Genomic DNA, 24,617 nt, shown 5'->3' with positions numbered 1-24,617 from the left:
AGACATTTGTTCCTTAAATTCAGCAGACATTCTCTCCATAGCTATATGATCTAACAAAAGATTTTTGTAAAGAGCTAGGCTCAGTTTCTTCCTTGATTTCCAATTGATGAGAATGGTTTTCTTGGCGATACTTAATGCAGTGATGAGAAGAGCTGTTTGGTTTGTTTCTACATCAATTGTGGAGAGATCGCCCAGCAGGCATAGTAAAGAGGAGGTAGGAATGAAGAACCCAAGTGCCAAAGATAGGTACTCACACACTCTGTGCCAAAAAATTTTAATGGGAGCACAGGTCCACATGGAGTGTAAGTAGTTGTCTATTCTATGGTCTGAGCAGTGTGTACAGATGTTAGTCAGTTAAGCCCATTCTAAACATTCTATGTCCTGTGTAGTGTACTCTATGAAGGATTTTAAACTGAATCAGATGTAGGTTGGGATTATTGATTAACCGGGAAACATTAAGACATATTTGCTTCCAGAATTCAGGGTCACAGCTTGAAGATAAATCTGAGCTCCATTTGGAGATTGGTACTCCGATTGTGTTGTCATTTTTGGAAAGTAGAATATATAATTTAGATAATGTTTTAGGGGCAGATATTTTTAAAAATTGGTCAATAGTGGTATTGCTTTCCCATGATATGGTCCTGAAACTTGCTTTAATTATGGATTTAATTTGTATGTATTCAAGAAATTTGTTACGATTTATTCCATACTGTGTAACAAGGTCGTTAAATGAGATAAAGTTGTTTCCTATAATTATATTTTTCATACAACTTATTCCTTTTTCATGCCATGTTGGGAAATTTAATGGTTTCTTTTTAAGCAAGATGTCAGGATTATTCCAGACGGGAGTGTATTGGCAAGGAGTGAGCGAGAATTTTGTTATTTTTAAAAATTCCCACCAAGCTGTCAGAGTGGTGCTTATATTTATACTTTTAAAACAATTATTTTTCCGGAGGATTTGGCTAATGAAGGGCAGGTTACAAATTGGGATTTCGTGGCTAAGTGATTGTTCTATGTCTAGCCATAAATAATCCAATGGGTTAGGGTTGATCCATTTTAAGATATACTGTAACCTGTTTGCAAGGAAGTAGTTGGAGAAGTTTGGGAGTTCTAAGCCCCCATATTCTTTAGATTTTTGTAACGTTTTGAGACTTATTCGTGCTGGCTTATTTTTCCAAAGAAATTTATTTATATATGAATCTAATGACTTGAACCAAATTATAGATGGTTTGGTGGGGATCATGGAAAATAGATAATTAACCTTTGGTAAAATCATCCTTTTCACGGTGGATACTCTGCCTGTAAGTGAGATGGGCAAGGTTCTCCAACGTGCAAGATCATCCTCTATTGACTTCAATAGTGGAGTATAATTCAAGCGGATCAGGTCTGACAGGTTGGAGGAAATGTTAATACCCAAATACTTAATGTTCCCTGAACACAGTGGTATAGAGGGGGTGCTCTGGAAACCAAAGTTAATGGGCAGTACTGTGGATTTAGACCAGTTAATGGCGTAATCTGAGAAGGTGCTATAATTGTTAATGAGTGAGATAGATTCGCAAAGTGAAGAATGTGAATTATCTAGGAAGAGTAATACATCATCAGCATAAAGGCTTATCTTATGATGAACATTTGTGGTGTGGATCCCTTTAATATTTATATGTTGTTGAATTGCAGCTGCAAGAGGTTCGATAAAGATAGCAAATAGTGAGGGAGAGAGTGGACACCCTTGCCTTGTACCTCTTTGTAAAGTAAATTCTGGAGAGATGTGATTGTTGGTCCGAACAGACGCCTTCGGGGTGTTGTATAGTATTTTAATCCATGTTCTAAATGAATCTCCAAAGCCAAATTTTTGTAGTGTTGCAAAGAGAAATTTCCAGTTTACTCTGTCAAATGCTTTTTCAGCATCTAATGAGACAATTGTGGTTTCTAAATTATGGATGATAGAGTAATCAATCAGATTGATTAGACGGCGTACGTTGCTAGTTGAGTTTCTCCCCTTGATAAATCCTGATTGATCAGGGTGTATTATATGAGGGGTGACTTTGTCCAGCCTTATAGCTAACGCTTTGCATATTATTTTAAGATCTGCATTAATCAGTGAAATTGGACGATAACTGAAAGGTAGTGTTGGGTCCTTATTCGTTTTCAGCAGGTGACTGATTGTAGCTGAGTTCATGTTTGGAGGCAAGCATGAACTGTCTTTAATTTCCAAAACCATTCTAAGAAGGGCCGCACGGTGGTCTAGTGGTTAGCACGTTGGCCAATACAGGAACAGCCTGGAGATCGGGAAGACCTGGGTTCGATTCTCCCCTTCTCCCCTTTCTGTGTGGAGTTTGCATGTTCTCCCCGTGTGCGCGTGGGTTTTCTCCGGGTACTCCGGCATCCTCCCACATTCCCAAAAACATGCAGGTGAGGTTAATTGGCGGTTAAATTGTCCATAGGTATGAATGTGAGTGTGAATGGTTGTTTGTCTATATGTGCCCTGCGATTGGCTGGCGACCAGTCCAGGGTGTCGCCCGAAGTCAGCTGGGATAGGCTCCAGCATGCCCCCGCGACCCTAATGAGGATGAAGCGGTATAGAAAATGGATGGATGGACCATTCTAGTTCTGGAGATAGTAATGACCAGAATGTTTTATAAAACTCGGCAGGGAAACCGTCAGGTCCTGGTGCTTTGTTATTCGCCAACCGGTGTAGAGCGTTATGGAGTTCTATTAATCAAATGGGTACATCTAAGTTTGTCACCTGTTCGTCATTTAATTTTGGTAATTCTATGGTGTTGAGAAATGTTTCGATATCTGGAAGAGATGGTTTAATCTGAGGTGTATATAGATTTTTATAAAAGCTCGTAAAGACGGAATTAATTTCCTCCGGGAGGTGAGTGATGTGACCTCCTGAGTTTCTAATGGAGGAGATAGAGCTTTTTTCTTTATTGACTTTTAGTTGGTTAGCTAAGTATTTTCCGTGTTTATTGCCATGCTCAAACTTTTCCAAACGTAGTCTCAGCAGTTGGAACTGAATTTTCTTGTCAGTAATTTCTTTTAAGTCTAATTTCAGTTTTCTTAGGTTACTTAGGATATGCTCATCTTGTGAGTCAGCATGAGCTGCTTCGAGGATTTGGATTTTTTTCTCCAACTCTGATTCTAGTAATCTCTCTTTCTTTTTCTTATATGATGAATATGAAATGTTTTTTCCGCGCATTACTGCTTTTGCTGCCTCCCACAGAATACTAGCCGAGACACCGGGTTGGTCATTGAAGTCTAAAAACATTGTCCACTCTCTTTCAAAGTATTTTAGGAAGTCTGAGTCTTTTAGTAATGATGTATTTAATCTCCAGCATCTAGTAGGAGCGCTCGTAGTTTGGTTAGTGAGAAAAAGAGAGACTGGGGCGTGGTCACTAATGGTGATAGGGTGTATGTGAATGTTTGAAATGTCTGATATGACTGAGTTGCTTGTCAAAAAGTAGTCAATACGAGAGTAGGTGTGGTGCACTGGTGAGAAATAAGTATATTCCCTGTGAGTCGGGTGATAAGAGCGCCAAGCATCACAAAGACCAAAATCATTCATGTATTTCTTCAGTATCGATGTTGATTGAGACTCACGATGTCTCCCAGCTGGGCTAGACCTGTCCACTTCTGGGTTAAATACTAAGTTGAGGTCCCCTCCCAAGATCATACTTGTATCCAAATGTGCAGAGAGAGAAGAAAAGAAGGCGTGAAAGAAGGAGGGGTCGTCAACATTCGGACCATATATGTTGGCAATGCAGAAATGTACATTATCAACAGATATGTTCATAATTATATACAGTATCTCCCTTCTGTGTCTGTAATAGTGTTGTGGAGTGTAAAAGTCACCCTCCTGTTACGGTAATTAAAATAGCTACCCCTCTCTGTTTGGAGTTGTAACTTGCTAAATATGTGTGTGGGAACTGTGGTGAGTGAAGTGTATGGACAGCTGACTTGGACATGTGAGTCTCTTGTAATAAGACAATGTCTGCTTGGGTGTTCTTCAAATGATTAAAATGTTTTTGTCTTTTTTCTATCGACCCAACTCCCCTGACATTCCAAGTGACAAACTGTAGTGAGTTCATCCTACACTAGCTTTAGTGATGTGTGTGTAAACAAGATCAAATGTGAAGTATGTGTACCTGGAAGTAAAAATCATGGGAGTATATACAGTACATTTAAATGTATGCTTAATTTGTACATAGGCAAAGTGTAACATAGTAATCCTGAATGAACTAAGCCAACTAAAGTGAGGACGTGATGTGCGTTTATGCATAAGTGAGATGAGCGTGCTTGTGAGTAGTTGTGATATCCATATCAATAGTAGAATATGATGTGTATGTGTAGGAGAATGCGTGCACGTGCGTGTATTTGTGTGAATAGCTTGAATTTGGTTGGGTTTGGACTTTGAGGGTGTATGATGTCACTGTAGAGAGATGCTGATTGAAGGAGACAGCTGGCAGACAAGAGGATATGTGACAATATGAGGAGGGGAGAAAACGTGAGACAGAGGGAGGAATAGAAGAGGAAGAAAGAGAAGAAGGAAAAAAAGGACAAAAAAAGAAGAAAGGCTGTGCATACATACAGTGGGATAGAGAGAGAAAAAAAACGGGGGGGGAAGGGCTAAAGTGGGAGCAGACAGTAACATGCAAATGCTACAAGTGTGCGCGCTGCGAGATAGAAATAAAAGTTACCTGGTTGAGATAGATCATTAGTTACCATATCAATACAGCCATGGTGTTACCTCCCGGTCGCGGTAAAGTTGTCCATTCACGAAGAGTTTATCCACCGTGATGACAGCTCGGCATCCCTCGTTGATGAACTTCCTCCGAACAGGGAACAGGCGTCGGCGTCTGTCGAGGATTTCTCGGGGGAATTGATCGTTGACGCTGAAGTCCGTTCCCTTCAGCTCCCGGCCTCGGCCCTTCACCTGTTCCTTCTGCTTGAAATGTTCGAATTTCGCCACGATGGGTCTCGGCCTACGGTTCTCTGGCTTCTTGGCTCCCAGGCGGTGAACGCGGTGAAAAGTGATGTTTTGGATGGCGTCCGCTGGGAGTTTGAGTTGTTGCACCATGAAGGCCCTCACCGATTCTTCCGGGTCCTCCTCAGATTTTTAGGGAATTCCCGCGAAGACCAGGTTGTCCCTCATGCTCCTGGCCTGGAGGTCTAAGATCGTCTCCTTCATGGTCTTGTTTTCTTGGACGAGTTGTGAAACTCCCTCGGTGAGAGACTTCACCGAGTCGCGGAGGGTGGCGTTCTCCGTAACCAAGGAGACGATCTGGTTTTGGCTGAATTCCAGAGATTCACGGATGGCTTGGAATTCTTTGTGAAGCACCTCGACGAGAGCGAGGCGGCCATCCAAGCAAATCAGCCTCTTGTCGATGGACTCAAGGATGTCTCTGATGTCAGTGCCTGGCGGAGATATTTCTCCAGGTGAGTCCTCCGGGCGGCTCCGTTTGGGGTTTGGTGTTTTCGGTGATTTTCCCATAACTACGCGTTCGAAGCACCCGTCGATGTACTCCTCCAGATCTTCCAGTATTTTGGTTGGCTAGGCGTCTAAGGTGTTTAATATGTTGGTTTTGTGTCGAGATACTTTGCGGATGTTTTAGTAGTTGATTGTTTGTCTTTTTTTTTCCAGAGCGCTATGTTCCGCTTGTCTGTATTCCGCGCGTCACACACACTCTCGCGAGATTACAGCATCACGTCAGCACGCCTTCACGTCAGCACGGGACATGATGTTTAGGTCCATCCGGCGCCGCCAGGTTGCTCCTCGGACTGTCCAGGAGCTCAGCCCTGGTCCAGATCTGGGAGGAGATCCCCCAGGACACCATCCGTAGTCTCATTAGGAGCATGCCCCGACATTGTCGGGCATGCGTACAAGCACGTGGGGGCCACACAAACTACTGAGAATCATTTTGAGTTGCTACAATGACATTTTAGCAAAATGGACCAGTCTGCGGCATCATTTTTTCACTTTCATTTTTGGGGTGTCTTTGATTTTCCCCCTCTATAGGGTGATCATTTTCATTTCTATCAAATTATGTGGCATCATTTTCTTACTAATACATCACCCACTTATTATCAGGAAAGATATTCAACATCATTTTTCCACCAGTTTAGATCTGATGTGTTTTCGAAGTGTTCCTTTAATTTTTTTGAGCAGTATATATATAAAATGTAGATCTGTGGGGCATTTAAAAGTACCTCACACGCTGAAAAGGTGTGAGCACCTCTGTTCTAAAAGGTGCATAAGGGGCGGGGTCTGCCCTGGGCACTCCTACTCGGCTGCCGCATGGGGCCGTCCGGTGTGGGTGTGGGGGGCTGGCGGGCGGTCCCCGCTACTTGCTGGTGTCTGGCTAGTCACTGTTTCCTGGCTGGTGGTTGTTTGCCTGCCTCCGGGGTGTCTCCCTTGGCGTGTTGGTGGGTGGGCAGGAGGTGGGGTGATGGCTGGTCTGCGGCGGGGCGGGCGGGGGCGTTTTCTTTGGTGCCCGGCGGGGGGTAGCTCCTCCCGTGGGCCCTGTTGTGCGGTGCTTGCCTCTCTGTCCCTCCTTGGCGCCTCTGGCTTGCGTGCTTTGTGGGTGTGGCCGTGCTCCGCTCTATGTGGGGTCCGGTTCTCTTGTGGTCGCTGTAGTGCTGCTCCCTTGCCGGCCGTTCTGGTGTGTGTGGACCATGTGGGCACGGTTCCCACTGTTCTGGTGGCGGTTGGGTCTGCCTTGGGGCGTGTGGCTGGTCCGTGGTGTTTGGCGGTTTGGGGGTGGCGCTGTGGACGCTACCTCCGGTGGGGCTCCGGTGTCGGGGGTTTGGGGGTATCGCCTCTGGGGGGGTTGGGTGGGCCGGACTGGGCATCCTGGCGGGCCGGGTAGGGCCTGTGGTGTGCTCTGCGGCCTGTGGCTTGCCCGAGCCTGGGCTGTGGTGGGTGGCCAGTCGGTCATGTGCCCTTGGTTCCCACCTGTTCGGTTTGGGCGGTGTTGGGGCATGGGCGTGTGGTGCCCTCGTCCTTCCTGCTCCGATGCACCACCTCACATACATATAGGACTTTGGAGGGTGGTCTACGGTCGGGCGTGGTCGGGCGGGGGAGTTGCCTTGCGGAGGCTCCTTTGTCCCTGCCATGCCACTGACCTGTCGCCCCCCAATTTTAATCGCACAGTAGACACTTAGGGTCTGGTGGGGCTGGTTGGGTGGGGGGCCCACCGGACGGCAGCTGCCCCCCAATTTTAATTGCATCATCAGCTATCACCCACATACACCCCTATCATATACATGCACACAGACACACCCCTCAGGGACACAGAGTCCAGCTCTTCAGAGCTGTCCTCTTTTAATTTTTTAAAATATATTTAATTGCATAATAGACACAATCACACCTTATCACATACACGGGTGGAGCGGGCTGGATGGGGGTGCCTCCTGCCTGTTCCGTGGCGCCTGTCCACCAGGGTCGGGATTGGGGCCGTGGACCTGTCCGCTGGCCGTCGCGGTGCGGTGGCTCGCCTGGGGTGGCCTGGCTTGTGGGATGCTTTTGTCTGGTTCGTCTGCCCTTCCCTGGAGGGGGGCCTGTTGATGCCAGGGCTTGCGCCGGGAGCGCGGCTTGCGGTGCCTCCCGTGGACTAACACGTGCCACGGGCGCCTCTATGCTCTCGGGGCGGATTCGGCGGTCCCAGGGGGGTGGTGCCGGTGCTACGGGTGGCCCGCATGCCGCCGCGGGGGCCTGTGGTGGCTGCGCTGTGGTGGGTGCTGGGGCGCTGGACTCTCTGGTGGGTTGGGGCTTGGTCCTGCTCACGGGTACTGTGGGACTGGGTGACGGGCGGGGGGCGGGAGTGCGTGTGCCCTGGGGACAGGCCTAGTGTGGAGGTGGTGCTCTGCTGGGCCCTTGGGCATTTGTCACCGCTGGTCTTTGTGCTCTGCTGGGCCGTTGTCAGTGTCTTTGCCTTCTCCGGTCAGCCGCGGGCTTGTCGGGGGCGGGGTGCGGGTGGTACGCCGTCTGCTCTGGTGGCATGTGGCCGGTCGGGCTCCCGGTGGTGGCGGGGTCCGGCGGCTGGTCTGCCGCTAGTCTTGCCTTCTCGGCTCTGGTGCTTGGCCTCCCTGCAGTTTGGGCTGCGACACTCCCACTCCCTCTCCGGGGTTTGCTCGCCCGTGTGCCCGCCCGCTTGCTCATTTGCGCGCTTTCCTCCTCGCCGGCTCCTCTGTCTGCCTTGCTGGCGGCGTCCTGCCGTTGGGATAGGGTGGCCTGGGGTCTTCCTGCTCCCCGGTAGTCCGCGTTCTCCGTGCCACGGGTTCTGGGTTGTATGTCTGGGACCCTAGGGTCCCCAGCTTGTTGGTCTTCCTGGGGAGAAGGGCTCTCTGGGCTGACTCTTGGGGCGCTGATCTTTGGGCTGCCTGCCCCCGTGGGCCTGGCGGCTTTCTGGCGGTGGGGGCTCGGCCTGGCTACTTGGGGCGGGGCTCTCTGGGTGGTGGAGGGGGGGCCCTTTCCTCTCATGTATTCTCAGTGACAATTACACGCTCACACATTCTTGCACCTTTATATATATGACATGCACACATACTGTACAGAGATACCTGCACACACATACATATGCACACTCACAGTACATAAGTACTTCCCCACATTACTCACTGAGTTAACCAAGGTGTTATGTTGTTGGTTTTATTACAGCGACGGTGACGTCAGCAATATGATTATAGTTTTTACAATGATGTGCGTTACAGTTATTGTCACTCTGTTGACTATCATAGTTCATCATTTCATTACTACTATTATGTGTGACTGTTTCAATGCAGTATTATCATTGTGATCACTATCGTAGTTCATCATTTCATTACTACTATTATGTGTGACTGTTTCAATGCAGTATTATCATTGTGATCACTATCATAGTTCATCATTTCATTACTACTATTACGTGTGACTGTTTCAATGCAGCATTGTCATTGTGGTTGTTGATATTATTTTGTCCTTCCCATCGTGGTCTTTATAGTCATCACAGACATTTGCTGATGTAGTTCTGTATGTTTCTGTTGTTGTTGTCACAATTGTTGTTGCTGCTGTTGTCCTTGTCTCTGTCTTTTTTTTTCTTTGTCCCCCTCTTATCCCCGCACACCCCCCTCTGTTTTCTTTTCTCTTCTTCTCTGTCCCCTCCTGCTCTGGTCCGGCCGCTCCAAATTTGCATAACATGCATCTAAGTCAAATAAATTCTATATAACAGGGAAGTGTATATCACACTTCTCCCTGGGAGAATAAATCTGTTGAGCACTTGAGGGCATTTAGATCTACAATTCTATCTGCCTTAAAGGCTGGACAGGACAGGGTTAAAAATGAAATGAAATGAAAATAAATTAAATGTGCATAAGTTAGAAACAAAGTTTACGACTAGGCCTGTCGCAATAACAAATTTTGTTATAATTGTGCTATAAATTATCAACAATAATTGATAATTTTGACCTTTTTTTAGACCATGTTATCGTTACGTTTATCATTCAATGATCACTGTGTCATGTCACATTTGCGCCACCAGATGGTCCTCAAGTGTAGTGTACCTGTGCCTACTATGGCACTTACGAATAGTGGGGCCTCACCACTTCGCATACCCTGTGAATCGCTTCACTTCACTTCAACCTCAAACACCCCAGCAAGCGCCAACCCCCGGGATGAATGCCCCCCAGCGCATCCACACTGGAACTGTGGCATTCGACTTAATTAACGTTTGCTTACTAACTGCTAGCTAGCACTCAGTGTATTGAATCACTACGTAGCTAGCCCCCGCCTCCACGTACTGTGACAAAGATGTGTAATAACTGACAGGAGGCTCACTCTTTCCTTCTAATTTGACTATACAACCAATGCGATCAAACACAAGCAGAGTAAACCCTCTTGTCATCCAGCCTGTGCGCTACAGCGAGACGAGGAAATGGAACATACATACGTACATGTCGCACACATCAATTTATCGAGGTGTCGAAATTATCAGCCTCTTTTTTTTTCTATTGATCGACCATTGTGACAGGCCTATGTAGCATAAATAGAAATCAAGCAATACAGCCTAATCTTGGGGTTGATGTGTTTAATATGAGATTCATGCTCGATGCCGACGCATCTGAAGGGAGGATCCTGTCAAAGGTAGCCCGGAGGTTACCTTTAATCAACCTGTTAGGGACACTCCTGGCAAATAATGCATAACTCCCATGATAACTGCTCTAATGTAAAGTCAGGTGGAGGACTGCCATTCTCTGAAACCGAAGCCTGAGCAAGCCTAGGCGTTTCTCCTCATAAGCGATCTACGCGGTTGCTTCAGACAGGCCTTCAGAACCCAAGCACTGGCATCATCCATCCATCCATCCATCCATCCATCCATCCATCCATCTAGCCATCCATTTTCTGTACTGCTTGCCTTCATTGGGTTTGCTGGCATGCTGGCTGTTTAGTTTTGTTTTGTTTATTTTGTTGTTGTTTTTTGACAAAAGTAAAAAAATGCATTCAGGAGCTAACTTTAGGATGAGTACTCACGTAGCTGGTGAATATCTTTATAGCCCTTGCTCGGAGGACAGGCGGTAATGGTGACTATTGGACAGGCGTTTCCAGCGAGAGTCGCACAGAGAATCTGCTGCCGGAAAAACACCTTGGCAGGATCAATCGACCGATGCAGCAAATTCAGGTGAGTCTGACAAACATAAAACATGAGTTTGTATAAGAAACATATTACATAAATACAAATCTGTTCATTGTTCATTTGATATTCAATTGAGAATCAAAAATGAGAAAGAAGCCTTTGTTATTTGGTCACAATTTAAAAAAAAACAACAACAAGCAATTAGAGATGCTCAAAATCAGTGATGTGTGATACCCCATAATTCAGGCTGGTATCGGCAATACCGATCCTATGCCTTCATTTTAAATTCACCTGTGTCTGGGAAATTTTAAAAAGTTGTGCATTTCATATCATAGCATAAGTAATACAAGATATTTAACCAATGTATTAATTAAATACATTATTCATTTAAATACATTAATTTATGTATTTATTTCAAGCCCTGAAGTATATTGATGCCACAGAGTGATTTACAATACAGCCAAAAACAGAGGAAAAACATAAAAATAAAAAAAAATAAAATATGTGAAAATGTTATTTTAAACAATAAAGGCAATAATAAAAAATAATAAAACCATTCAAATGAATGATGGAAACATTATTCGGTCACGGTTTCAGACCAACATTACCCCAAATGACTGAATTATCAAAAGTATCGATATTTTGATTTGAATCAATTTTAGTGCATGAAGAGCTGGTATTGGAAGTATCGATATTGAAGTATGGATCCGCATATTACTACTCAAGTGTCTTTCTTACCAATATCTTGATATTGTCCAGCACTTAATTTCCTCTACAGTACGAATATAGGCTGAAGCTCCTCCCTCAAACTCATGTTAGGTCACATCTTGTGTAATGAATGAATACAGTTTGTGTAAAATAAGACAAATACTGCAATATGCAAAGTAAGTTGTAGAAAAAGTTCCATATTTAATATTATGTCTCAACAAAACAGTCATAAAAATCATGGCCCACAGTCAACTAAAATAACATGTTCTACTATCAATAAGCAAGACAAATAAGATTCCCGGTAAGTAACGCTTCACACTATACAATTTGGAAAACTGTATATTTGTATGTGGCACAAGCATCCGCATAATAACAAGGTAAAGCACAACGTATGAAAGTGTGAACTAATGCAATCATCCATCCATCCACTTTCTATGCTGCTTATCCTAATTAGGGTTGCGGTGGTATGCTGGAGCCTATCCCAGCTGACTCCGGGCGAGATACACCCTGCACCGGTCGCCAGCCAATCGCAGGGCACATATAGAGAATCAATCATTCACGCTCACATTCACAGTCGCCAATGGACATAACTGCGGCCCTAACGCAATCAGTGAAACTATAAACTGAGCTCATTCCGTACGTCATCGCCAGTAGCTGCTTATTATTTTTGCTGCATGAGCGAAACATTAGATTCGAAGTATCAATGGTGCTGTCTGTCATGGGTCAGGGGTACTGCAATTCCAACGTACAATAACCCCCTTTCTTCCTGCTCAGAGCATGTAAGCCACACCCGACATCAAACACACAAGCACTACAGGCGGTGCACAAGCTGTGAATGAATAAGGACTTCCATCATGGACAAACAGCATCATCCCCCAACAGAAGAGCAGTTTCAGTGGCAGATTACTATCACTGCCCTGCTCAACCCAATAACTGAGCAGATCATTCCTACCCCACGCTATGCGGCTTTTCAGCATAAGGGGGGGGGGCATAAAAACACACACAAGACTGGACTTATTACCTTATCATGAATAACTTTGTGTTATCATGTATGTATGTATGTACTTTATTTATCCCACAGCGGGGAAATTTACTTGTTACAGCAGCAAGACAAGTAAAGAGAACAGTGTAAAGAAAGCATAGTGACTACAACATGGTTCAGGTGGTGCAGGTGTTGTAGAGCCTGACAGAGGTCGGTATGAAGGACCTGCGGAACCTCTCCTTCTTACACCGTGGGTGTAACAGTCTGGTGCTGAAGGAGCTGCTAAGGGAACCCACAGTGTCATGTAGCGGGTGAGAGGTGTTGTCCATGATGGATGTCAGCTTAGCCAACATCCTTCTCTCCCCCACTTCCTCCACGGAGTCCAGAGGACCGTCCAGGACAGAGCTAGCTCGCCTGATCAGTCTATTTATCCTGCTCCTGTCCCTGTCCGTGCTGCCCCCTCTCCAGCAGCCCACAGCATAGAAGATGGCTGAGGCCACCACAGAGTCATAAAAGGTCCGTAAAAGAGTCCTGCACACACCAAAGGACCTCAGTCTCCTCAGCAGGTGGAGGCGACTCTGGCCCTTCTTGTAGAGGGCGTGGGTGTTGACGGACCAGTCCAGCTTGTTGTTAAGGTGAACACCCAGGAATTTGTAGCTGTCTACCAACTCTATGTCCGCTCCCTGGATGTTCACCGGTGTGAAGTGAGATGTTTTCCTCTGGAAGTTAATGATCATCTCCTTTTTCTTGCTGGTGTTCAGTTGCAGCTGGTTAAGCTCACTCCAGCTGACAAAGTCCCTGATGACCGTCCTGTATTCCAGATCATTCCCCTCTGAAACACAACCAACAATGGCTGTGTCATCGGAGAACTTCTGGATGTGACACTGTGTGGAGTTGTGTGTGAAGTCCGAGGTGTAGAGGGTGAAGAGGAAAGGGGAGAGCACCGTACCCTGAGGGGCACCTGTGCTGCAGAGTACCATGTCAGACACACAGTGACGGAGCCTCACATACTGTGGTCTGTTGGTGAGGTAGTCTGTAACCCATGCAGTCAGGTGTTGGTCTACTCCCACACTCTCCATCTTCACTCTGAGTAGTGCCGGCTGGATGGTGTTGAAGGCACTGGAGAAGTCAAAAAACATGACCCTCACAGCGCTCCCGCTGTCCTCCAGGTGTAGCAGTGATCTGTGCAGCAGGTAGATCACTGCGTCGTCCACTCCGATCCTTAATCATTTATTATTATGCATTATTGCACCACAAATTGGAAGTGAACCGTTCTGTGTTATTTATTTATGTATTCTTATTCTAGTTTCTTATTTTTCTTTTGTTACCTTGCCTGTCTTGCCTTGATAGTTTATGACTTTATTATGATTTTTGGGGAGCTGCTTGAAAAGTGAATTTCTCTTGGATGTTAATATAGTATCTATCTATCTCCCTTTTGGGGCCGAACAACAAATCTCATTCAGTTCAACTCGTAGTTGGGTGATAAGCATTGTACTGGGTGAACCAATCCAATCCACTTTATTTATAGAGCACATTTTATAAACACTGTTTCCAAAGTGCTGCACAGACAAGCAAAACCATAAATAACAAGTAAATAAAGGAATGTAAATGTAAACAATAGGTAAAAATTACTACAGTAAAAACTAAAAGACCAAATAGAAACAAAGAAACGTACAACAGTAAAATATTTAAAACAAGAAATAGAAACAATAAAAGCCAAAAGTCCAAGAAGTAGGTAAAAAATAAATAAGTAAATTAAATTTAAAAACTAAAATAAATAAAACCATTAAAACTAAAAAATAATAAAAGACACAGAGGACCACAGGACTCATGCCGAGTTAAAAGCCAGAAAATAAAAGTGGGTTTTAAGACGAGACTTAAAGCTTCTAATTGTGGGGACTGTTTTTACATGGGGGGGTTCCACAGCTTGGGGCCAACTACAGAAAAGGCCCGGTCTCCTCTTTGTCTTAAGTCTGGTCTTAGGCACCACCAGTTGGAGCTGGCCTTCGGACCTCAAAGTGTGTGCTGGAGTGTACATTTGGGTGAGGTCTGAGATGTACTGAGGGGCCAGCCCATTCAAAGCCTTAAAAACAAACAATTAAATCTTAAAATCAATTCTAAAACACACAGGCAACCAGTGCAGGGAGGCTAAAATTGGGGTAATATGCTCCCTCTTTTTGGTTGCTGTTAAAAGCCGTGCTGCAGAGTTCTGGACTAACTGGAAGCGAGAGAGTAATTTATGGCTTATTCCAGAATAGAGCGCATTACAGTAGTCCAGAAGTTACCAAATAAAAGCGTGCGTGGCTTGTTCGAAATGTTGCAATGATAAAAATGATTTGACTTTGCATAAAAGCTGAAGATGATAAAAACAAGATTTTACAACGGCGTTGATTTGTTTACCGTATTAAGTTTAAAATCACTGTCGATGATGACGCCAAGGCTGCTGGCTGTGGGACTGACATGGTTTTTCATGGGGCCCAAGTCCAAGAGGGGGTCATTATTATTAAGGAGGATAACTTCTGTCTTCCTCTCATTGAGCTTTAAAACATTTTGAACCAACCAGACCTTGACGTCACTTAAGCACTCAAGAAGGGGAGTCAGGGGGGCATGGTCATTTCTTGTAATCACTCAGCAATGAAAACCGCCACAACTGCCCAGCTGACATACCTGTACTGTAAAATAATATGTGGACAGTGAAATAAGTGAAACTGACTCACCCTTAGAGCAGAGTAAGTGTAGGGGTAATGGTAGGCCAGGTAGCACACATCCTCATTGTATTTGAAGGTGATGGTGAACGTCAGAGTATAAAATGTCGTTTTCTGACTGCCACGAGCTGGACAGAAGTGGTTTCTGGAGGATAAAACGAACAACGTGTGCATGAAACCCTATCCTCACTGTGTAGTTCTCCTCCCACAAGATCCATCAACAGAGATGCCATCCAAACAGGGGAGCTACAGTGTGTGCTGCTACTCTCCGTGGACTACAGCTCTGCATTTAATGCTGACCTTTCAATGCCCTGTAGCCTCTGGATGTGCCCAGGTATTTCACTCTTACCTGAAATAACAAATTTCAGTCCCAGACCTGAGCCAGTGGGGTTGACCATTCAGCGCATCCCGTACAGAGTAAAGCACTGGTTGCATTCCTGTAGTACATAAATGCACAAATGAACAAAATAATACATTAAAAACAATCATTTCAGTTTGTAAGGTTGTCTCCTTGTAAGTAGATTAAAAGTATTTTCAGAAACATAAATGGCCAGTTGTTTAGCATGAAATTGGTCATGTGCGTTGTACATTTGACTTATTATTATTTCATTGACAAACCTTTTTATCATGACGAAGATGAGACGGTGATGAGCTAAACGTGGCTCTCTGATGACTAAACGGTGACGAGGCGTGAGTGAGTTTTCGTTGACAAGACGACACAGTGGTGCCAAAATTAACAGGGAATGTGGAAATATAAAGAAAATCAATAATTAAAAAAAATCTACAAATGTTGCCATATTCTTTTTTCCATTTTGTCGTTGCTTTTCCTGTTTTGTCTGTCTTCTCCATTTGCTTTTTGTCTTTGCATTTACTTGACGGCTCAAGCAGGCGAGTAAATGCAAAGGCAAAACAAGTCATTTTGCCAGGGTGACTAGTCCATACATGATCACACGAGTCCTGCCTGCAGTGGCTATGTAGTATGTTGTACTAGTATGTTGTACTAGCATGTTTCAATTCACTTCTTTTGGAATGTTCAATCTTGTAAGCTATTTACACAATTACGTATGTTTGTGTGCTCTCGTTAACCCTTTATATGGTCGTGTCTGTGTAGGCTCTCAGTCGTACAGGAGTTGTCCATCGAGGAAAAGGCTTCTTGAGACGTCATTGTACTTCTGTGAAGAAGGTGTTGGACGTTTCGCTCCTCATCCGAAGAGCTTCGTCAGCGAACTAACAAGTGCTGGTAGCCTAGGCCTTAAATACAGTAAGAGTGGGCGGAATTGGTGTGCCAACACCCTCCTCCTATTGGTTCCTTACACTAAGCCTGGGCGGAGTAGTGGTATAATCCTATCCTGCTATTAACACCTCCGATAAAAGTGTCGCTCCCTGAATTGGGTATGAACGACTCTGTATTCAGCAGGTTGCTGAGACCAAGGCCCACAGCTCCTAGTCTTGCAGATGAGGTGAGGCCAGGGCCGAGCCAGAACAATAGATGCTAACGAGCCAGTATCAGAGTCGTTCATACCCAATTCAGGATTATACCACTACTCCGCCCAGGCTTAGTGGCTCTCTTTGTTTTTTTTTTTCCTCATCCAATTTCCAATAATTAGACAAAAATTATTTATTTATTTAACCAAACTGACTAAAACCAGACATTGTTAGTTTTCGTCGACTAAAACTACCTCACATAGATCTGACAACAATGTGACAACAAATAAACATTTCCACCAAATGGGCAACTGCCGTGGAACCGAAGGATCGAAGCAGCCGACGTGATGCTGGAAAGGTTCGCGCATTCTCGCTGCTGCAGTGTGTTAGCTCAAGCCATCTTAACAAGTTAGCAACCCAACGCTAACTGGCACGAAGGACATGAAACTGTGACTTGACAGATCAGGTCACAATTTCTCATTGAAATGGTCCAAACTTAGTTTTTCTTCTAATATTTCCTTCTGAAAACTTGGCTCACAAACAGTTCTCACCATAGTTGAACTGGCTGTTGCTTTTCTCACAGTTGATGACATTAAAACGGTAGGGAACGTCAGGCACCATGTTACTGACTTCAAAGTAAAACCACTGAGTGTGCTTGCAGCAGTTGGCATCGGCGTTTAAAATGAGGTCATATTCATATCTGTAGAGGAAAAGAAATAAAATCATCACAAATATCTAGAGAAGGCAATTTCTGAACAAATTTTATGTTAATGTGAAAGAGATGAAGCTGGAATGAAAAGCTGGGCAAAGCTTTCTGCAGCTAGCTAGATACATACACACGTAGACAAAATAGTTGGTACCCTTCGTTCAAAGAAAGAAAAACTCACAATGGTTACAGAAATAACTTGAATCTGACAAAAGTAATAATAGATACAAATTCTATGAAATCTAACCAATGAACGTCAGACATTGCTTTCCAACCATGCTTCAACAGAATTATTGAAAATAATGAACTCATGAAACAGGCCTGGACAAAAACGATGGCACCCCATAACTTCATATTTTGCTGCACAACCTTTTGAGGCAATCACTGCAATCAAACGATTCCTGTAAGTGTCAATGATACTTTTGCACTTCTCAGTAGGTATTTTGGTCCACTCCTCATGAGAAAACGACTCCAGTTGTCTCAGGTTTGAAGGGTGCCTTTTCCAGACGGCATGTTTCAGCTCCTTCCAAAAATGCTCAATAGGATTAAGGCCAGGGCTCATAGAAGGCCACTTTAGAACAGTCCGGTGTTGTCCTCTGAGCCATTCTTGGGTGTTTTTAGCTGTGTTTTGGGTCATTGTCCTGTTGCAAGACCCATGACCTGCGACTGAGACCAAGCTTTCTGACACTGGCAGCACATTTCACTCTAGAATCCCTTGATAGTCTTGAGATGTCATTGTACCCTGCACAGATTCCAGAAGCAGCAAAGCAGCCCCAGAACATAACAGATCCTGCTCCATGTTTCACAGTAGGGACAGTGGGCCTCATTCACGAAACGTTCTTACGCACAAATCTGTTCTTAAAGCCTTCTTACGAAGATTTTTGGCATTCATGAAACGTGTTCTTAACTCACAGTTCTTAGATCTAAGAACAAATTCTACGAACGCTCAGGAGGACTCTTACGCACAAGCAAAGCTTGCACTTTCAATGGCAATCGCCCTCATGATGGATTTTGCAACCTGATCCCAAAAAATGTAGTGCAAATAAAATATCCCAACAATGATTTATCGTCAAAACAACTAAAATATACTCCATGGATAAATATATATTCAAATCCCAATTCATCAAAAAAAAAGGCTGGCTGGACGTGCGCTGCGCAGAGAGAGAATGTAAAGGGACCATTAGATTTATTTGCTTCAGGCTTCAGGCTTCCCTCTCTGTTCTTGCAGGTGTGCAGGATCATCAGAATAACATCGCAATGAAACGTGGTGTGCCTATTGCGCACGTAGCACCCCCAGATAACGACATGCGCCCCCAGCCACGTCTTGAGCCAGAGCACGGGGCTGCTGTATTAATTAGGCAGCGTCTAATCAAATGTAACCACAGAAAAAATACATTGTCACACACAAACTATGTATTTTGACTTTATTTTTCCATCATGATCGTGTAAATATTTTCTAGAGTTTACGAAATGGTTTGGTTTCTGATTGATGGCCCGCCTCCCGTTTCCTGCAGATCCCTCCGGTGCAGTCTAATCTTTTTTTTTAGTCTATTTTAAGTCAAAACACTTCTTTTTAACCTCTGCGGTGGTGCGTTTCTCCGTGGAAACGGCATTTATGTTTCCTGCAATGGTGCTCCATGCCGACTCTTTTTGGATGGCCTGATGACCGGTGGATACACGTGAAAATAAGGTGGTCTTGTGTTCGCTCACTCCTTGTAAAAGCACCTCTATTTCAGTAGAATTGACGTTTTTCTTCTGTTTGTTGTCCAGCTGCTCCTCAGTCTTGCCCTTGCGCGTTGCCATCTCCGCCTCCAGCTGCCCGTTGCGCACGGCACATTTTTGACCTTATATAGGAAATAATAGGCGGTGACCTATGCAAATTAGGGCTCACATGCACGGGCATCCCAGTTGGCATTCATCAACCTAAGAACACCGGTGCGAACGATTATCCCTACTTAAGAACGTGTCGTGAATGTGGCGCAGTTTCCAACCCGCGCCTTCTTAAGTACACTTCTTAAGAAGACTTTTAAGAAGATGTTCGTGAATGAGGCCCAGTGTTCTTTTATTGATCTGCTTCATTTTTTCGTCTGTGAACGTAGAGCTGATGTGCTTTGCCAAAAAGTTCCATTTTTCCTCATCTGTCCATAGGACATTCTCCCAGAAGCTGTGTGGCTTGTCAACATGTAGTCTGGCAAAGTCCAGTCTGGCTTTTTAGGACTTGTTTTCAACAGTGGTGTCCTCCTTGGTCTTCTCCCATTAAGTCCACTGTGGGTCAAACAACGACAGATGGTGGGATCTGACACTGATGTTCCTTGAGCTTGAAGTTCACCTTTAATCTCTTTAGAAGTTTTTCTGGGCTCTTTCGTTACCATTTGTATTCTCGGTCTCTTTGATTTGTCATCAATTTTCCTCCTGCGGCCACGTCCAGGGAGGTTGGCTACAGTCCCATGGATCTTACATTTCTGAATAATACGTGCAACTCTTGTCACAGGAACATCAGGCTGCTTGGAGATGGTCTTATAGCCTTTACCTTTAACATGCTTGTCCATCATTTTCTTTCTAATCTCCTGAGACAATGTTTTCTTTGCTTCCTCTGGTCCATGTTGAGTGTGGTACACACCATGTGACCAAACAGCACAGTGACAGGCTAGAGTCCTATCTATAGGCCCAGTGACTGATGGCAAGGTTGTAGACACCTGTTAGTGGACACACTTGAATGAACATGTCCCTTTGCTCACATTATTTTCACTCTTTCTAGGGTGCCATCATTTTTGTCCAGGCCTGTTTCATGAGTTTATTATTTTCAATATTTCTGTTGAAGCCTGGTTGAAAAGCAATGTGTGACGTTCATTGGTTACATTTCATAGAATTTTTATCTACTATTACTTTTTTCAGTTTCAAGTTATTTCTGTGAGCATTGTGAGTTTTTCTTTCTTTGAACGAAGGTACCAACACTTTTGTCCACGTATGTGGAATTATCCGCCTAGCTTCTCGTCTTCGGACTCTAAATGTGACTTTTTCCCACAGTGACATTTTGTTTTTAAAACGAGTAATGCGGTTAGTTTGGAGGTTGTTTTTCTTCCACGGGGAAGTGGATATGACATCCATCAGGTACGTGTTAACTTTGTCTGTTAGTGTCATTATGTCTTGTCCTCCATACACTTTTTGTTGTTGTTTAATGAACATTACCTATTGGCCAGGGGCCCGTGGAATCGTCTAATAGTGGCGCCAACCAATAGCACTCATAGTAAATAAATGTACAGTTAATCCATGTTATGGGTATCGGCTGATTTCACTCACGTATGATCGGTATCGGAAGCGGCAGCCTAAAACCCTGATCGGAGCATCCCTGCTTTTAATGGATAGGGAAATGTTTTCAATGGGAATTTGAGTCAAATGATGTGAAATTTGTGGAAAACTGTGAATTTTATCATTTCAGAAATACAGGAGATAGCTTGAATTTTTCTGATTAGCAGGATGCTTTGGTGTGACATTAATCAGTGGACGAACGTTCAAGTAGAAGGATTTCTTCAGATAAAACGTAATTTGTGTTTGGAAAATGTGGAATTTCTGCAAAAGTAGGGATTTTTGGGATGTGGAAAATGAATAGCCTGGTTCAGTCAAGGAGTTGAGTCAGTTGTAATCGCTGAGCTGCAAAGTACGTAGGGGTTGTCACTAGTATTTTAATTAGGGCATGCGTTACCTAGTATGAATCTCATGAATAACAATAGCGAACAACAAAAATGGTGACTCAGATTTTAGACCTGGTTCCCATACGGTTTAATAAGAATATTACCTTAATTTGCAATGCTGAGTACAGACTTCTCTGTAAATAAAGACATTCTACATGTATGAAAAGACCGACAGGCCGATTAGTGCGGCGTCTGCAGTGATGCGGGCTCTGCATCGGTCCGTTGTGGTGAAGAGGGAGTTGAGCCGGAAGACAAAGCTCTCAATTTAGCGGCCGAGCTACGTTCCTACCTTCCTCGCCTATGGTCACGAGCTTTGGGTAGTGGCTGAAAGGACAATATCGCGGGCACAGGCGGCCGAAATGAGTTTTCTCTGTAGGGTGACTGGGCTCTCCCTTAGGTGGTGAGAAGCACTGTCATTCGGGAGAAACTCTGAGTAGAAGCGCTGCTCCTCCGCATTCAGAGGAGTCAGATGAGGTGGCTCGGGCATCCGGTGGGCATCGGGCACCTCCCTCGGGAGGTGTTCAGGGCACGTCCGACCGGAAAGGAGGCCTCGGGGAGGGCCCAGGACACATTGGAGAGACTGTCTCTCAACTGGCTAGTACAATCATATTATATATTTAGCTATTAACAGCAGTGATTATACAACAAAAAACGAGATACCACTGTACTCCCAATAGACCACATGTCAAACTCGTGCCACGGGGGGGCCGAGACACTGCAGGTTTTCTCCAGCGGGTATTTTAATTGATGAGCTCCTTCCCTCAAACTGAAGGAGGTGTTTTATCATTAAAATCAAGAAAACCTGCAGTGTCTCGGCCCACCGTGGCTCAGAATCCACATGCTGTAGTTTCTTATTTTTGGGTTACTTATGCATTTCAGTATGAATAATGTTTTTCTTTATTCTGAAATGAAAAATAAACACTTATTATTAAAAACATGGGCATACCTGCGAACCTGAACAGCCTTTCTGAGGTTTCCACATTCAAACCTGGAAAAAAACCTCAAAGAATCTGGCCTGTCAGGTGAGCTAACAAAGAAAAACAGTGCTTATTACTTTTACTTGCTACTGTATTATTATTACTTATGTCTAATACTTTTAAAATAAACTCTCATGTGGTTTTACTTTAAGACAAACAAAATGTATGCCTCATATTGTACCATTCAAGAAAGGAAAAGTGCTGTGTTTATTAGCGTGCACTGTTGACCTACCTGTCATCCTCCAGGTCAAAGACAATTTGATTGACCATGTCATCAGTATTCAAGAAGCGTTGGATGTCTTCAAACACTTTCTGCCTGACAAAACAAGTATTGAAGGGTAGGACAATGAATTCAGGTAGGATTAAGTCACTTTTTTCAAAACGTGTGTGACATTGCAACCATTCAAAAAGGTTGTAGTATGTCAGCGGTGTCCAAACTTTTCTGTCCACTTTATGTCCAAACATAAACATTGACGGGTGGGGCGTGTTACAGTTACAATATCTAATATACACTGTTCGTTCGTTTGTCTTGGGGGATAGGTTCCCAAAATAGCCCGCAATAAGTGAAACTTCAAAGTAGCCAACAATATTTTTGTACATATTATTATACTGTATATGTTCTGAGGCTGCAAAACTCGATTCGAGTTGAGGCTGTCGAGTGCTTGACCCCCAGTATGCAGAGACGAGGTGGCGGCTTGCGAAAAATGAAAATCTTTAACGGAGCAAAACCTCATTGCACACTCAACTTCCCCCAATGCAATTGTTCTTAAAGGGCCAGGCTCGGCCTGTACCAACGTTCATACACTGTAATAACTAAAAAGGAGCAATAAAAAAGAGTGCAACAGCGAATCTGCAAAAGGTGAACCGTGACTGAGCGAGGGAACACTGTAATAACATATAAATATATAATTTTAATAATTTAATAAGATGCCACTGTGAATCACAGAGTATGATGTCCTGGGGGGGTTGAGTCTGGTTTTGAGGACGTGGAAGAGTGTCCAGAATACGGATGTCTGGTGGGAGTGACTTCCAAAGTTTGGCAGCAGAATGACTGAAAGCTCTGAGGTGGAGGGGGGAGGAGGATGTAAGGTGACAACATTGAAGAAAATCTGAAAAGTAGTGGGGGCGAGGTTTTGGGTGGCCTTGGATGTGCACAGCAGGATTTTGATGATGATGTGATGAAAGCCGTTGCTCTTTTTTGAGTGAAAAATAGACTGCATGAATGAACTTCAGCAGTAGTTGTTGTTGTTGCTGATGTCCAGTGGTCTCCTATGACCTGCTTTTGTTGTGTTAATGTTCGGAGTGCGGAGTTCAGAGTGTTTGTGAATGCACATCACGGTACTGTGGTGAGAATGAGGAAGTGTTGTTCCAAGGAGAGACATTTTTGCAACTCCAATATGCATACATGGTGTTGGAACAGAGTAGACCTGTCACGATAATCAATACATCAATTGTCCACACGACAAACATAAACGAGCTTGATCATTTTGCCAGCCTGAATAAACACTCCTGATCGAAATCTGAGGACCAGTTGAAAAATTGCTAGAATTAGCATTTGGCACATTTGGATCTTAATGAGGTTTTAAGTAGAGCTACAATATGCAAAAACAAGAAGGGGGAGTGAGACAAAAAGCACTTTGAAAAAGTCATTTATTGAAAACAACAATTAAACTGAAATAGGCTGTTTATCAGCTGATCAAAGGTTTAAGACCATCACTCAAAAAATAACAAAAAACTCTCCAAACCAGAACAAAAAATGTTCTCAGTAGGACTCAGTAATGAGGAGCTCCACCGTTCTTGTTCATCACTTCCAAAACTGCTTTGGGCATGCTTGATGCCAGTGTTTCCAGGAGGCTAGTGGGAACATTGCTCCAAATGGTGAAGATGGCTTCACCAAGGGCATCAACTGTCTGGAACTGATGGCCATTTTTAGAAACTTCCCTTGCCATCCATCCCCAAATGTTCTCTATGGGATTTAAATGAGGGGAACATGCAGGATGGTCCACAAGAGTGATGTTATTCTCCCTGAAGAAGTCCTTGGTCAAGCCAGCATTGTGAACTGCAGCGTTGTCCTGTTGAAGAACCCAGCTGTTACCACACAGACGAGGGCCCTCGGTCATGAGGGATGCCCGCTGCAACATCTGCACGTAAGCGGCCGCCGTTTGACGACCCCGCACCACCTGAAGCTCCGGTGTTCCACTGAATGAAAAAGCACCCCAGATCATGATGGACCCCCCTCCACATCATCTCAGGTGGGATGTCCTTGTCATGCCAGTAACGTTGGAAGCCATCTGGACCATCAAGGTTACATTTTTTCTCATCGGAGAATAAAACTTTTGTCCACCTTTCAATGTCCCATGTTTGATGCTCCCTGGCAAAGTCTAAACGGGCAGTTTTGTGGCGTTGAAGAAGATGAGGACTTTGAATTCCTTTTGCTTTTTAAACCCTTTTCCCGCAGAATACTTTTGCCGTCTGATGGTTATTGCGCTGCAGTCGGCACCAGTAGGGCCTTAATTTAGGTGGAAGACCGCCCTGTGTCTTGATGGACAGCCAATTGGATCCTCCGGCTCAGCGCAGGTGTGATTATTTTTATTTTTTTGGGTCTATTGCTTGACTTTTTTGTTCCATAATGCTCAGGAGCTTTCAAAAAAATGCAGAATGACTGATTTACTGCTCCCAACCTCAGCAGCAATGGCACGCTGCGTGAGGCCTTGCTTATGCAGCTCCACAATAACACCACATTGAAAAACAGAAAGCTTCTTAGCTTTACCATCAGGAGGGCATGACAGTGTGAATGCATGACAGAAAATGGTCA

The 24,617-nt window shown here is 44.3% G+C and overlaps 1 protein-coding gene across 6 annotated transcripts in view; it reads right to left on the bottom strand.

Annotated features, from left to right (window-relative positions):
• Positions 1–24,617, bottom strand: part of LOC129181477 (cytosolic carboxypeptidase 4) — a 98,782-nt gene that overhangs the window by 26,654 nt on the left and 47,511 nt on the right. For all 6 annotated transcript variants that reach the window (XM_054776734.1, XM_054776738.1, XM_054776735.1 and 3 more), the window contains 6 exons: positions 22,035–22,118; positions 21,772–21,852; positions 16,979–17,127; positions 15,352–15,439; positions 15,015–15,147; positions 10,505–10,658 (listed from right to left, as the gene is read on the bottom strand). In XM_054776734.1, the coding sequence (XP_054632709.1) occupies positions 10,505–10,658; positions 15,015–15,147; positions 15,352–15,439; positions 16,979–17,127; positions 21,772–21,852; positions 22,035–22,118 (689 nt within the window). The remainder of the gene's footprint in view (positions 1–10,504; positions 10,659–15,014; positions 15,148–15,351; positions 15,440–16,978; positions 17,128–21,771; positions 21,853–22,034; positions 22,119–24,617) is intronic.

The sequence above is a fragment of the Dunckerocampus dactyliophorus genome, chromosome 5 (genome assembly GCF_027744805.1).
Source record: "Dunckerocampus dactyliophorus isolate RoL2022-P2 chromosome 5, RoL_Ddac_1.1, whole genome shotgun sequence".
Classification (NCBI taxonomy): domain Eukaryota; kingdom Metazoa; phylum Chordata; class Actinopteri; order Syngnathiformes; family Syngnathidae; genus Dunckerocampus; species Dunckerocampus dactyliophorus.
Note: the sequence above shows the minus strand (reverse complement) of the source record. Positions and strands in the feature narration are given on the sequence as shown.